This window comes from Neodiprion fabricii, chromosome 7 (assembly GCF_021155785.1).
Source record: "Neodiprion fabricii isolate iyNeoFabr1 chromosome 7, iyNeoFabr1.1, whole genome shotgun sequence".
NCBI classification, from domain to species: Eukaryota; Metazoa; Arthropoda; class Insecta; order Hymenoptera; family Diprionidae; genus Neodiprion; species Neodiprion fabricii.
In genome coordinates, this window is record NC_060245.1 from 22,347,503 (window position 1) to 22,362,142 (window position 14,640).

A 14,640-nucleotide genomic window follows, 5' to 3' on the forward strand; every position below is an offset into this window, starting at 1 on the left:
ATAATCAAATTTTGCGGAGAATTTCTGAAAACAGATAAGCTTCTCCGGTCATCCGATCCCATTAATCATCATATCACACCGGTTTCGCAACAGCGTATAAAAACGAGGAAAAATTTTACACCTCCGATGAGCTTAATTGTCATAATGATATTCGAGATTGGTAGGTAAATGAACAAAGCGATTTCACAACCAAGTCTTTGTACGCTCAGCATCGAAATACGTCTCAGTACCGTAAAAATCTGTCAAATTCGGGGAAAAAAACTGTCACTAATTGCCATAACACGAGCAATAGGCGACTTTGCAGTCCAGAGTGTCATTTATTGTCGTTGCTTGTGCGAAATGTTGTTGTTCTCGATACGTACTAAGAAGCTGAAGAAATACATCTAACGAAAAGACGAGTAGCACCGAGTTTGAAAAATAAATAATCCTCTGTAGTTTTCAAATAAAAATAAAATTTACGGTTTTAAATATCGGTCGAAGAACGCGGTGACGTTTTTCACGACTAAGTGAGCTGTAATGCATCATCTCGGTAGAAAGAGGTAAGAAACGTAGAATATTGTGAATATCAGTAAAGCAATCGATGCTGTGGATGATGACGCGTGGAAGCATCGGGTCGTCTCGAGATGTTAACGATCTTTGATATCGGTGTCGTCAAAGATCTTCACACTTTTTAAAACGCGATGCGAGCATCGAAGCATTGAACAAAGAAAGACGCTACGCGTGGATCGGTGAAGCGGTGAGGATTCAAGGTAAGTGTACGTTTTATTCGTCAAGGCTGAGCGGACAAGTTTTAAAACTGGTTAAACCTGAAACCCGCTGATCAAGTCGACCACAATTATCCGCGGTTGAGATGCGAAGCGAACAGTCGAAAGGAATCCACATTCGTGTTCTAACGGAGTAGAAAGTCAGTAATTCGCATCAGCGAGGAGTTTAGAAATAAAGTTGAAAAATGGCAGCGCTCCTCGTTTCGTTGCCGCTGCAAATCGCCTGTCAAATAATGTGCGGAACAAATTCAACCAACAATAATATAAACTGCTGTAAGTAATCGTCAAAGATGAAATTAATCTAAAAGTTCCGTCGCTGTGACACAAAGATCTTCATTTTTATTTTTATTTTTTTTTTTTCTTTACTCAATCTTTTCAGCCGATAATACACCGAGTTTTCAGCAACACGCGCCGTTGTCCAAAGGATACGTAGCCTTTCCGGATATCGGGCGCGCCTTCAAATCGTATCACGATAAAGAAGTGACGTGGGACGAAGCACGGAGACGATGCATCGAAAACGGCGCCAATTTGGCAGTAATCGATTCGTTGACCACGCAAGATTACATTATGAAAGTTAAACCAGCCATGTCTAGCGCTCACGTTGGGATTCACAGATTTTTCAACGGGGAAGAATGGACGAGTGTCAAGAATGGTAAGAGTTTGAACAATTTTTAACGGCGTTACGCGGATATTCAAAATTGCGTGTCCGACCATCGTATTAGGTTTTTCAGACTTTGGCAACGTCTCGTCACGTTATTGCGAAAGCTTTGTACATTCCATGTATATGCTTCCAAGATCTTTCAAATTTATAACCGAAAAGTAACTCTGATACAGCAATTTCATGTTTTACGCATGCGATGCGTTGTTGCCACGTCGCAACGTTTTACGGCCTGCACAGCCGAGTACAACCTCAGACGTGTGTACAGTTTTTTAAATAATTTTTCCCAACATCGTGGAAGTGGTGAATAATTCTGAAATATCTTTAATGAATTAATACAAAAATATAATACATTAGTGAATTTATACAAAATTTTAATCTAACGATCGAATCACATAAATCTGTCGAATCGCCAATTCTCGTACGGTTATGGAACTCCCTTAAAATTGCTCATCTTCATCCAACTCGCGCCATGTTGATCGCCTATTGTAAAAGCCCTTGAATAAAGTGCCTACTGAACTCGAGATCGACGAAAACTCGCAAAGTTTGAACGCTCAATTCTAAAATCTTTGCGATTTTTTTCAAGGTCCGTTCATTGATAGGATATAAATGTTCGTCACCAGGTCTTCCCGTGTCTTTGGTTCCATGGGCTCCCAACCAACCGTTCGAGGGTGCCGACTTGAAATGTGGGGGGATGTGGCACGACGGAAGAGGACTTTTTTCCGAAACGTGCACCGACAAACGACACTTCCTTTGCGAGATATCGATACCAAAGGAGAACGTTTAGCTGCGGCGAATACTTGTAATTTCAGACCGAATTGTATATTCGTAGTTGGCAGAGGAATTGCGACAAACTACTGCGATAAACAAGCCAGTTACTTGTGTGAAATTTTTCCATTTTTACTTAAACAATAAAATATCCTTCGTCTTTCAAACTATTTTTTTTTTTTCCACGGTTTAATAATCCATTTATTTTTATTTTATTCTTATGCAACACTCGATAAGCGATACTCGGATTCTTCGCACGGGGTTATCTGTCGGTTCGAGATACGAAAAGTCAAAGGTGGAGAATATCTTACGTATAAAACATCGACAGATCGTCGTCAGCGGGAGTAAACGCAGAAGAAACGTCGAGTCGGTCGGTACGAAGTTGAATAATAAACTCGAAAAATGGCAGCGCTCCTCGTTTCGCTTCCGATGCATCTCGCCTGCCAGATAATGTGTGCCGATAATTCTACCAACGGAAATGTAACTTTTGGTAAGAAATTTATGGGGAAAGAGTCGATCGAGGAAACGAACTCAATTGTCCAAATTGTTCCAGTTCAAAATACGTCTACCCGTAAGCAAAACAGTTCTCCGTTGCCCGAGGGGTACATATCCTTCCCGGATATCGGTGTCGCCTACAAGTTGCATGACAGGGAATTGGTGTTGTGGAATGAGGCTCGAAGACGATGCATAGAAGATGGCGCTACCTTGGCGGTGATCGATTCGTTGAAAAAACTGGAATACGTAAAGAAAATGAAACTAGACAGCCATCATTTGCACATTGGCATTCACAGATTTTTCGACAGGGATGAATGGACGAGTGTCAAGACTGGTAAGGGTTCAAATTCACTCGTCATCATCGTCTCGTCAAACTCGCGGCATGTTCGGCGCCTGTTACAGAAACCCTGGAATAAAAGTATCGATTTCAACATCGACGAAAACTCGCGAAACTTCAACGCTCGTTTCTGGAATCGTAAAGGTTCGAGGTCCGTTTAGTGCTACGATGTAAACGTTTGTCTGTCACCAGGTCTTCCCGTGTCCTTCGTTCCATGGTCGTATAATGAACCGACCAATGAAAAGGACCAATACTGCGTAATGATGTGGAGCAACGGAAGTGGACTTGCTGCAGCAAATTGCTATAAAAACACCAAGCACTTTATTTGCGAGATTCCGATATGAACGGACAACGATAAGTAATTCCTATGATTTGATTGGTAGGATTTATCGTATCTTTACCGACAATTCTATATGTATACCTACTCACAGCTCGTTAATACGCTTGTAAAAATCACAATTATCTCTGGAATAAATATTCCAAACACAAATTGCATTTCACGTGTATTTTATTCACGATCCCGAAAGAGAATAACATGCCGAAGCGTAAGTGACGACACACTTTGATCTAAGAATTTATTTTCTTGACCCAAGTTTAGGATTGCCTCCTGAAACTTTGCTCCAATTACCAGACGAAAATTCTCCGCTTAAATCCTGAGCGTCTCTCAGGGCTTATATGGGCACAAAGTTAAACTCACTGCCACCCCGCAAACTCCGTCAACCTGCCATGCGCAACTTAGGAGAGCTGCTTAGCCAAGTGTCGGCGACAACCGAGTCATTAATAATTTCCCAGCATACAATGCGGAGGTATTAGGGGGGGTTTACAGATTGGACGGTCTAAAACCGTACCTATTTTTAGGAGTTGCTTGTTTTTTTTTTTTTTTTTTTTTTCAAGAAAACGTAAAAACTTGAAGTAATTTGAATTCAAGGGCATTGCCAGTTACACTTTCAAAAACATTTTAGAATTTTTTCATTTAAATTAATAACAAAATGGCGACATGTCACGTATAAGTAGCGAACGACCACGTTTTCAATTCGGTGACGCAGATTCCTCGGTCAATGTTTATTCGATCGACTTGAAACTTTGACACAATCTTTCAAACTTGTTCATCGATTTCAGCTAGTGGCTAGGTTTTTTAATTTTCATCTCAAGATTTTTTAAACACTTTTTTATTTATCGAGAAATGATGTGTTTTGTTCGTAATCGTATATGCTTGGAAGAAAGTTTAGTTTTTTCAACATTTGGGCTACGAGCTCGAATCCAAAAAGGTATTTTTGATTCTAAAAAATTTTTCTCCCTCTCACAAGTTGAACAATAACGTCAGAAGATGCGCCACCGTAAAAACTCTCGATTTCGGAGTCATTCGCTACTTATACGCGTCATGCCGCCATTTTGTTGTTAATTTCAATGAAAAATTTTCAAAATATTCCTGAAACTATAAATAATAAAGCTCTGAAAAAAAAAGAAAACCTTGCAAGTTGTAACCCCCTGAAACACACTCGATTTCGAAATATTTCATTTCTCCCAAGCATGAAATCTCATTACCGGAGGTCGTGTCTCTCGATACGAATAGATTACGTATTTAATACATACTCGGTCGGGAAAGCATGCAAGCCTTCCGTAATACGTGACGTGAATCCGGCTGAACGTCCGTCCGTCGTAAGCTTAATTCCAATCGCGACTCGCGCGCACCGTAACTTTACTATCCATCCACTTCAAGAACGACAGAGTTGAAACAGTGTTTCCCAAACGAAAAAATTTAGAACTAAATACGCGAACAAACGCGACTAATACGTTAACTAGAATCGAATTCGGTGAGAACGACGCGCCAGCAAATACAGACAAAAAAAAAAAGAAGATCCGATGAACAACGAGACGATAATTAAACTGATCTGATATCGGTCAATGACTGAAGAATCCGCAGAAACTGTCCTTGATTATATCGTAACTTCCCAAACCAATCAATTTTTCAACCACATTTTCACATCTAATAAGTATACTTTTTCCCCTGTAAATTATACTCCTTTCGGCAGAGTTTGCTAAACCAAGTTTTTCACATGCGAAAGGTTCTGCTTTAGGATGAATATCAGGGTCCGGGAGAAAGGGGAGAGAAGTATAATGTAGCGGTGGTAAAGAGACGCAGGTAGAAAGACAGGCGGTAAAATTCATTCGAGCGTGCATGCGTGCACGTACGCGAATGCGTGTGAGTTTCGAAATCCAGACAAAGATTCGGTACTACGCGCACTTTTCACTCGGGAAGCCATTTTGAAAGCGACACTACACATACACACACGCTTTGTCCCGTTTTCATGCGTTTTAACCACGCACTGAAATCCTTTCAATGTATTTTTCATATATTTTTCTATTATTTTGCAGTGTGTATGCGTATATTTTTTTATTTTTTAATTTTTTTTTTTTTTTTTTGGCTTTCTTTGCTCGACGCGAAAAAAACCGCAACAACGCGTTGTAAGGCATTTTCCATATCTGCGCACTTTCACCACGGGCTTTCACCCCGTTGAAAATTATTACCAACACACTGCGATGCCGACACAAGAGTTCTCCGATGCGTTTCGAATAAATTATCTTTCAGTCGTCGTTAATGACTGCGGTGTAACGATGATTAAAAAATACCGCGGCATTGATTATTACACGACGAATGTTGTCTACGATCAATTATCATACTCACAACTGTGGAAACGTCGTTCACGCAGTAGGATCGATGAGTTAATTAAACCCGACGAACGAAATGTGGCCTACTTACCTGCGAATGAAAGGAGAAGAAAAATTTTCGATTAGAAGAATTAGAAAGAGAGTCGAGCGTTGCGATTGCACACAAAAATCAGACGGCAATGACTACTGTAAACTGTACATTATACATTTTTAGAGATATGAAAAGATAAAAATAATTTTAAAAAATAAATAAGTAAGAAAAAAAACACACACACTCGCTGTGTATAAAAAAATTGTTAAAACGGAAACACGCGGCGTCGGTTGCCGAGTCATCTGGCTGAATGAAGAACTTCTCTCTTTCTCCGTCTCTCTTTCTTTTTTTTTTTTCTTCATCCCCCGCGTTTTAATTAATTCCCCGGGATTTTATACGCTCTTGTAAAACCCCGGTAGAAGGGTGGCGAGGGACAGAGAGAATAGGAAGAGGGTGAGGGTGAGAGGGGCGGGTTCCAATGCATTTTTAATTGTCCCCGACAAGAGGGTCGAGTGCTACAGATGTAGTGCGGCTGGCTGGGTGGCTCTAGGCGGTCTCTTATCCCGCGGGGCTAAACAAGGCGGATTGAACGAAAGCCCCGTTTCTCAACGCGACCGGGAAACAAGGGTTGCCAGGGATGGAAATGTGGAAGAGAAGAGATGAGAGCGAAAAACACGCACGCCTGATATTCGAATGGCGATATACTGCGGAAGCTTTGGAGGTAAGTGGAAAAAATAAATAAATACAAAAAAAAAAAAACAGCACGAAAAGAAAGCTTCCCAACCGAAGAGTAATTTGCAAATGGAATGGAAGTCGGACAACGTATTACGGATGAAATACAAATGGACGTTCAGCCGGGCGTTATTTTTATCTTTCAAGAGATATATTGCCTGCATACAACAGCCGGCGCAAGCTGCACACAACACGCCGAGACTAGTTATTGGCAAAGCTCGAACCGCCCGTTTCGTGTCCCTTTTATTTTCCACACATTTTGCAGACGGTACCGCCATTTGGAGGGGTATAAATGTGGGCGGAAAATCAGGCTGAACGTTTCGTAACGTTGTTGCAATGATGCGTGTATCTTTAGAAAAAAAAATCGTTGTTTTGCAACTTTGGAGGGTTGCGCGAAATTTCGGAAATTCAGTTGATAAAGCGTGAATAAGATTTTCATTTTGTAAAGTCAAATTCTTGAGTTATTTTTGTTTCAATACTTCGATACGGTAAAATTAATGATCTCAGCCTCGTGACAAAAACTAGTTCAAAATCGCGCAGCAGCTTAAAGACCGGAATACATTGGGGCACGTACCGTTGAAAAAGAGAGGTGATAAGATACGTTGAAAATAGACAAAGTCGAATACTGATTAATATGATTCGTGCGTACCCCCGCCCACCTTATCATAAGCGTTCGAAAAAAAATCGGGGAAATTTACCGCCGTTCACGAACAGACGTGCGTTTAAATTATGGATCGGTGGAGAGGGATGAGTCGGAAAAGCCCGCCGGGGATGATTCGGGGAGGCTGCGGAATGCCGACGAGCATTGTCTGCGTCGCGGATTTTCGATCAAATCCTACGAAAACGCTTGGATTTCCGATTGGCGGTTTGAATTAATGAGGATAAATTTAGCGAGGATACAGCAACGCTGCATGTTTGGGAAACGACGTTATTTCGCACCTTTAGGATTGTCTGAAATTTGATAGACCACGGTAAAGAAAATATATTCATATATTTCGAAAAATCAACTCCACGAATAGTCGTTTAGAAATTTCACGATAATGTTGTTTTTTCCGTTAACGTTATCAGCTTCAGCCTCGTTTAAATTATTCAAATTATTTGTTACGAAAATCATTCGATACTTTTCTGTCGAGTGAAAGCGAGTAGTTGTTTTATTGGATAGCCGTAATATTTATTACACGGGATTTAATCCTTTTACAAAGAAACAAAGAATCGTGAATTAACTGTAATCATAATATCGTCGTATATAACGTAAATACAATACAATATAACTGAAATAAATTTGGCAGTAATCGATTCGTTGACCACGCAAGATTACATTATGAAAGTTAAACCAGCCATGTCTAGCGCTCACGTTGGGATTCACAGATTTTTCAACGGGGAAGAATGGACGAGTGTCAAGAATGGTAAGAGTTTGAACAAGTTTCAACGGCGTTACGCGGATATTCAAAATTGCGTGTCCGACCATCGTATTAGGTTTTTCAGACTTTGGCAACGTCTCGTCACGTTGTTGCGAAAGCTTTGTACATTCCATGTATATGCTTCCAAGATCTTTCAAATTTATAACCGAAAAGTAACTCTGATACAGCAATTTCATGTTTTACGCATGCGATGCGTTGTTGCCACGTCGCAACGTTTTACGGCCTGCACAGCCGAGTACAACCTCAGACGTGTGTACAGTTTTTTAAACAATTTTTCCCAACATCGTGGAAGTGGTGAATAATTCTGAAATATCTTTATCAATTGTCATCGGACTTGCTTCTACTGCCAAAAAAAAAATTCACTTTGTTACAAACTTAATCGACAACTTCGATCCTCGTCCATTCCTCCATGAGAATACGTGTCAAATGAGCGAAGACATATTTCCTCGTATCTGACAAACAATCCCGTGAATTTATACAAAATTTTAATCTAACGATCGAATCACATAAATCTGTCGAATCGCCAATTCTCGTACGGTTATGGAACTCCCTTAAAATTGCTCATCTTCATCCAACTCGCGCCATGTTGATCGCCTATTGTAAAAGCCCTTGAATAAAGTGCCTACTGAACTCAAGATCAACGAAAACTCGCAAAGCTTGAACGCTCAATTCTAAAATCTTTGCGATTTTTTTCAAGGTCCGTTCATTGATAGGATATAAATGTTCGTCACCAGGTCTTCCCGTGTCTTTGGTTCCATGGGCTCCCAACCAACCGTTCGAGGGTGCCGACTTGAAATGTGGGGGGATGTGGCACGACGGAAGAGGACTTTTTTCCGAAACGTGCACCGACAAACGACACTTCCTTTGCGAGATATCGATACCAAAGGAGAACGTTTAGCTGCGGCGAATACTTGTAATTTCAGACCGAATTGTATATTCGTAGTTGGCAGAGGAATTGCGACAAACTACTGCGATAAACAAACCGGTTACTTGTGTGAAATTTTTCCATTTTTACTTAAACAATAAAATATCCTTCGTCTTTCAAACTATTCTTTTTTTCCACGGTTTGATAATCCATTTACTTTTATTTTATTCTTATACAACACTCGGTAAGCGATACTCGGATTCTTCGCACGGGTTTATCTGTCGGTACGAGATACGAAAAGTCAAAGGCGGAGAATATCTTACGTATAAAACATCGACAGATCGTCGTCAGCGGGAGTAAACGCAGAAGAAACGTAGAGTCAGTCGGTACGAAGTTGAATAATAAACTCGAAAAATGGCAACGCTCCTCGTTTCGCTTCCGATGCATCTCGCCTGCCAGATAATGTGTGCCGGTAATTCTACCAACGGAAATGTAACTTTTGGTAAGAAATTTATGGGGAAAGAGTCGATCGAAAAATAGCACATAGCAACAGAATAATGTCTGTGGCTGAGGAAACGAACTCAATTGTCTAAATTGTTTCAGGTCAAAATACGTCTACTGGTAAGCAAAACAGTTCCCCGTTGCCCGAGGGGTACATAGCCTTCCCGGATATCGGTGTCGCCTACAAGTCGCATCACACGGAATTGGTGTTGTGGAATGAGGCTCGAAGACGATGCATAGAAGATGGCGCTACCTTGGCGGTGATCGATTCGTTCAAAAAACTGGAATACGCAATGAAAGTTAAACCAGTCACGTCTTCTTCGCAGATTGGCATTCACAGATTTTTCAACAGGGGTGAATGGACGAGTGTCAAGACTGGTAAGGGTTCAAATTCACTCATCATCATCGTCTCGTCAAACTCGCGGCATGTTCGGCGCCTGTTACAGAAACCCTGGAATAAAAGTATCGATTTCAACATCGACGAAAACTCGCAAAACTTCAACGCTCGTTTCTGGAATCGTAAAGGTTCGAGGTCCGTTTAGTGCTACGATATAAACGTTTGTCTGTCACCAGGTCTTCCCGTGTCCTTCATTCCATGGGCGCGTACTGAACCGACCCACGGCGTGGACCAATACTGCGTAGTGATGTGGAGCAGCGGAGAAGGACTTGCTGCAGCAAATTGCACCTCCAACCGGCACTTTATTTGCGAGATTCCGATATGAACGGACAACGATAAGTAATTCCTATGATTTGATTGGTTGGATTTATCGTATCTTTACCGACAATTCTATATGTATACCTACTCACAGCTCGTTAATACGCTTGTAAAAATCATAATTATCTCTGGAATAAATATTCCAAACACAAATTGCATATCACGTGTATTTTATTCACGATCCCGAAAGAGAATAACATGCCGAAGCGTAAGTGACGACACACTTTGATCTAAGAATTTATTTTCTTGAACCAAGTTTAGGATTGCCTCCTGAAACTTTCCTCCAATTACCAGACGGAATTTCTCCGCTTAAATTCTGAGCGTCTCTCAGGGCTTACATGGGCACGAAGTTAAACTCACTGCCACCCCGCAAACTCCGTCAACCTGCCAAGCGCAACTTAGGAGAGCTGCTTAGCCAAGTGTCATGATAGACCACGGTAAAGAAAATATATTCATATATTTCGAAAAATCAACTCCACGAATAGTCGTTTAGAAATTTCACGATAATGTTGTTTTTTCCGTTAACGTTATCAGCTTCAGCCTCGTTTAAATTATTCAAATTATTTGTTACGAAAATCATTCGTTACTTTTCTGTCGAGTGAAAGCGAGTAGTTGTTTTATTGGATAGCCGTAATATTTATTACACGGGATTTAATCCTTTTACAAAGAAACAAAGAATCGTGAATTAACTGTAATCATAATATCGTCGTATATAACGTAAATATAATACAATATAACTGAAATAAAATAAAGATAAAAAATAACAAGAAGCACAATTAAAGAATAATATAAACATGATATAGATACAGCCGAATTAATAGATAAAAAATTGGGAACATAAAAAAAGACAAGAGACACGACATTGAGCGTATACAAGCAGCAAACTACGAGCTTTTGGATGTAAAAGAACCCAACGAATCATTGAAAAGCTTTAACCACTGACAGTTATAATTACCTAAAAGGCTAAGTAATAATATTATATTCAAAATATCGCATCGTATCAAACAAACCATAAAAATCGTAGGGACTACATCGAATCCTATTAACCCGTTCGCTGCGGCGCAATACTGATTAATTAAATCGAACTAACGATGCGTAATTAAAATAGTATTTAATCATCGGCAGCGCGCATGCGTCCGTGTGATGAGAAGAAACGCAGGGTCGGGTCATCTCGAGATATCAAGTTAATCGGTTCAATGCTTATCATCTCGAGTTTTGTAAACTCCGAGTGTATAAGTGCAGACTGTAGCTTAAACGAAGTCTAAAGCTCGTCGTGAGTTGACGTTTGTTCCTCGGAAAGTTAAAGGGAAAGAATGTCTGGAGGGCTTTTAGTGACGCTGCCTCTGCAGCTGGCCTGCCAACTTATCGGAGGAGGGAATTCAACCTTAGACAGCATTTCCGTCGGTAGGAATACTTTGAAGATATTCACGATATCGTTTACATGTCTTAATAACACGTGACGAATTCAACACGTCACACATTCAACGTAATTTATCTCAACACAAGTCGAGTGGTCAACATATACACGAATCAACGCGCATTTTCTGTTCAATTTTGCTAATTTTGCAAATTTTACCATTTACTTTTGATATTTAGACTTGATACCTCAGTATAGAATTTAAATCACATATTGCAGAAATTCTAATTTTTCCAAATCAACACTGTGACATGTTGACATTACGGCCTGTTGAAATTTTTGATTTCTATTTGTTGACATTGTGTGTTGATTTTGGAAATTTTTGAAAATTTTTAACATCGAAAATAAAGTGCGTTGAAATATACAATTTTGAAATAATATGTGTTGAAAGTTATGATATGCCGACATCGTGTGTTGATTTAAAAAAATTTTAACGCTGAAAATAATGCGGGTTGAAATATATAATCTTGGAATAATACATGTTGAAATTTACGATACGTTTACGTTGTGTGTTGATTTTGCGAATTTTATCATTCACTTGTGATATTCAGACGTGATTCTCATGATACTCATGGTATCGATGTGATACTATTGGACGTACGTGTAACGAAACGCGCGGTAAATAAACTGTTACAAACAAGATCTCGATTTCACCCCATAGTACTGAACGAGACAACCACGTTGCCGGAGGGTTACACAGCTTTCGAAGACGTCGGAGTTGCCTACAAATACTACGCCAATAAAATGACCTGGAACGCAGCCCGGAAACAGTGCATCGCGGTGGGTGGTGATCTGGCTGTGATCGACTCCTTCGACAAGGTCGGATACGCCGCAAGCCTGAAGGAGAAGAGCATAAACGCCCACGTGGGCCTTCACAGATTGTTCAACAACATAGAATGGATGAGCGTGAAAAGCGGTGAGATAAAAGCTGCAACGTCCTCGCTATGGAGGATAGAGGCAACGAGCACTGTCTCATATGACTGTTCGACTCGAAGAGTGTCCACCGAAAAGCATTGACCACTGACAGGCAATGAGGATTGAACCCATCAAAGTTCATTTTTGTTTGATTGGTTCGACGCAACTACTTTCGTAATACAACCATTTTACGTAGAATTGTTTGAACTTTACTTAAAAAGAAACAAGTAAAAGAAAAAAAATCTCGCTAACTTTGTTACAAGTTTAGATATTTGAAATTGATTTCCACTGGGTATATTTTACACTCATTGCCACGAGAGGTAGGTTTGGAGGTTTGCCTGTCAGGGGTTGAATAACATTTCAGGTCTTGATTGGAGCTTAGCAAACAGGGTTCGATCGGGTTCAATCTGATTGGTGGTTTGTGGAACATTAGCTGCAGCAGCGTCATCTTAATTCATCCCTTTCATTTAAGGACACTTTCCGTACACGGAGATGGTCCACCTTACCCCCCTACCCTCCACAGTCCTCGTTCAAAAACGATCAACTTTCCCTAATTTCTATACCCGCAGGTGAGCCCGTCGCTTTCGTACCCTGGAAACCAGAGGCAAACATGAATTCAGGAGCCGGAGGATGCACGGTTTTGTGGTTCGACGGAAGCGGATTGAGTCCATCGAACTGCAGTCAGGAGTTGCCCTCAATTTGCGAGATTTCCTTGTTCAAAGGACACAAGCGCAAGCTGGAGGTTCTCCGGAGAGAAGAGAACGTCGAATCGTTGCGACAGACCGAAATAACGGTGAACACGAAGCGCGTGACAAGCTTAGGGTGAACCACTATCGATCATACTGTGGCACATATTCCAATAAATAACTGTTCCAGCTAATCGTTCAGTTTATTTATTCCCCCTCCCATTTCGTTCGTCGTTTCTTTATCAATTAGGTACGTCAAACTCGGCACAGCTTCGGCCGGGTCAGGTCATCGCAGAAGTTATGGCTTCCGATAAAGTCCAGACACAGCTGAAGTAGCTGTCGCCAGTACTCAAGTTAAACAGAGCCAAGACGTCTTTCAGACTTTAAACAGTGCCGGAGACTCGATTGGTTGGTTTACTTCAAGTGACGAACAAACTCTCAGCATGTACAGTCCGCTGGCCGTGCTGCCCTTGCATCTCGCTTGTCAGCTGATAGATGCCGACAACTTCACCGCAACCAATGTCAGCTTGGGTGAGAATATTTGAAATTCAACTAGCCGGAGAGTTTATTGACGGTAGTAAATGGGAATCGATGACGGTATAAGAAGTCACGTTGATTGATCAGTCTTAGATCGGTCGTTGGTACCGAAGGTCGCCACTGAGCTGCCTGATGGCTACGCGGTCTTCCCGGATATCGGAGTTGCCTACAAAGTCTACAAGAATAAGCTCCTCTGGGATAAGGCCCAAAAAATTTGCATCGCTGACGGAGGATACTTGGCTGTATTGGATTCGTTCCGGAAAGTGGAGGTCGCGACGGGATTGAAAGAAACCAGCGCGAATCCGTACGTTGGATTTCACAGAATTTTCGACAGCACCGAATGGACCGAGATGAAAACTGGTAAGACGATGACTAGAATTAAAATCTATGTGGCTGAAGTTAATAACGTTAACGTGACGAAACGTCGGGGGTAAAAATCATTATTGCTCAATTTTAGAATGACTTTCAAGGACGGTTGGCTTTTCATTGCTAAAGGTGCGAGGCAACGATTTTGCCTAAACACGCGTCGTTAAAGCAACGTTACCAACTTCACGCGACTAGAAATCTCAGCAACGTTCGATTTGCACACTACCTTGGCTTTATCCTCGTTCAAAGTAGCGATCAATTTTCTCTCACACAGTGAGCGAGTACGTAAAGCTCTTCAGTCGATGATCGGTAACTCGAATAACATTTCATTTTTCGACAGGTTTAACCGCGGTAGCGATACCGTGGAGATCCGACTCGCCAGACAGTGATGCTACACGAAAATGTGTTACTCTATGGGCCGATGGAAGTGGACTGTACGCCACGAGATGCAACGAGGTACATCCTTTCATCTGTGAAGTTCCAATATTCAAGGAATGAGGACTGCGTTTAATTTTCAACCAGATACAAGAATGAATAGAGCTACTCGATGTAAGATTTATAATCCAGTGAAATAAATATCAGACGACTCACTCGTTGTCTTACTCATTCGTACCGTGTGAGTTAAAAATTTCTTTACATTAGTCTTCATCGTGCAAGTGAGTTCAGCTGATTGTACAAATATCGACAAGTTTGTCTTCAATTTTGCCATTAAACGTCGAGATGAGGATACGCGATACAATCATACAATTTATGTATCAAGTG

The 14,640-nt window shown here is 40.9% G+C and overlaps 4 protein-coding genes across 17 annotated transcripts in view; 3 read left to right on the forward strand and 1 right to left on the reverse strand.

Moving 5' to 3' along the window:
• LOC124186098 (dystrophin, isoforms A/C/F/G/H-like) overlaps positions 1–14,640 on the reverse strand; it is a 315,823-nt gene that overhangs the window by 243,376 nt on the left and 57,807 nt on the right. The gene's annotated exons all lie outside the window — the stretch shown is intronic.
• On the forward strand, positions 813–3,517 carry LOC124186147 (C-type lectin domain family 3 member A-like). 3 transcript variants are annotated; one of them, XM_046577591.1, is made up of 5 exons: positions 813–1,037; positions 1,144–1,416; positions 2,046–2,680; positions 2,744–3,019; positions 3,215–3,517. In XM_046577591.1, exons 3-5 carry the CDS (start codon positions 2,593–2,595, stop codon positions 3,364–3,366), a joined length of 516 nt encoding a protein of 171 aa, XP_046433547.1. In that variant the 5' UTR covers positions 813–1,037; positions 1,144–1,416; positions 2,046–2,592; the 3' UTR covers positions 3,367–3,517. The 3 variants fall into 3 exon arrangements, 2 of the variants coding, with proteins under 2 accessions (XP_046433547.1, XP_046433546.1); XR_006871565.1 differs by having other exon boundaries at positions 820–1,037; positions 1,167–1,416; positions 2,744–3,517; XM_046577590.1 differs by lacking the exons at positions 2,744–3,019; positions 3,215–3,517 and having other exon boundaries at positions 837–1,037; positions 2,046–2,360.
• LOC124186146 (tetranectin-like protein) lies at positions 7,735–10,115 on the forward strand. Of its 2 annotated transcripts, XM_046577589.1 has the most exons (4): positions 7,741–7,861; positions 8,611–9,243; positions 9,345–9,620; positions 9,816–10,115. In XM_046577589.1, the coding sequence occupies exons 2-4, from the start codon at positions 9,156–9,158 to the stop codon at positions 9,962–9,964; spliced, it is 513 nt and encodes a 170-aa protein (XP_046433545.1). In that variant the 5' UTR covers positions 7,741–7,861; positions 8,611–9,155; the 3' UTR covers positions 9,965–10,115. The 2 variants fall into 2 exon arrangements, with proteins under 2 accessions (XP_046433544.1, XP_046433545.1); XM_046577588.1 differs by having other exon boundaries at positions 7,735–7,861; positions 9,345–10,115.
• On the forward strand, positions 11,172–14,490 carry LOC124186145 (snaclec bitiscetin subunit alpha-like). Of its 2 annotated transcripts, XM_046577585.1 has the most exons (4): positions 11,172–11,361; positions 12,036–12,290; positions 12,859–13,506; positions 13,583–13,779. In XM_046577585.1, exons 1-3 carry the CDS (start codon positions 11,271–11,273, stop codon positions 13,113–13,115), a joined length of 603 nt encoding a protein of 200 aa, XP_046433541.1. In that variant the 5' UTR covers positions 11,172–11,270; the 3' UTR covers positions 13,116–13,506; positions 13,583–13,779. The 2 variants fall into 2 exon arrangements, with proteins under 2 accessions (XP_046433541.1, XP_046433543.1); XM_046577587.1 differs by lacking the exons at positions 11,172–11,361; positions 12,036–12,290 and adding an exon at positions 14,219–14,490 and having other exon boundaries at positions 13,282–13,506; positions 13,600–13,872.

Bases quoted from the DNA above. Each gene is read 5' to 3' on its own strand.
- LOC124186145 (XM_046577585.1), top strand. From the start codon at position 11,271: ATGTCTGGAGGGCTTTTAGTGACGCTGCCTCTGCAGCTGGCCTGCCAA. The intron at 11,362-12,035 runs GTAGGAATACTT...TTCACCCCATAG, and splicing joins CTTAGACAGCATTTCCGTCG to TACTGAACGAGACAACCACG. The intron at 12,291-12,858 runs GTGAGATAAAAG...CTATACCCGCAG, and splicing joins ATGGATGAGCGTGAAAAGCG to GTGAGCCCGTCGCTTTCGTA.
- LOC124186147 (XM_046577590.1), top strand. From the start codon at position 950: ATGGCAGCGCTCCTCGTTTCGTTGCCGCTGCAAATCGCCTGTCAAATA. The intron at 1,038-1,143 runs GTAAGTAATCGT...CAATCTTTTCAG, and splicing joins CAACAATAATATAAACTGCT to CCGATAATACACCGAGTTTT. The intron at 1,417-2,045 runs GTAAGAGTTTGA...GTTCGTCACCAG, and splicing joins ATGGACGAGTGTCAAGAATG to GTCTTCCCGTGTCTTTGGTT.
- LOC124186146 (XM_046577588.1), top strand. From the start codon at position 9,156: ATGGCAACGCTCCTCGTTTCGCTTCCGATGCATCTCGCCTGCCAGATA. The intron at 9,244-9,344 runs GTAAGAAATTTA...AAATTGTTTCAG, and splicing joins CAACGGAAATGTAACTTTTG to GTCAAAATACGTCTACTGGT.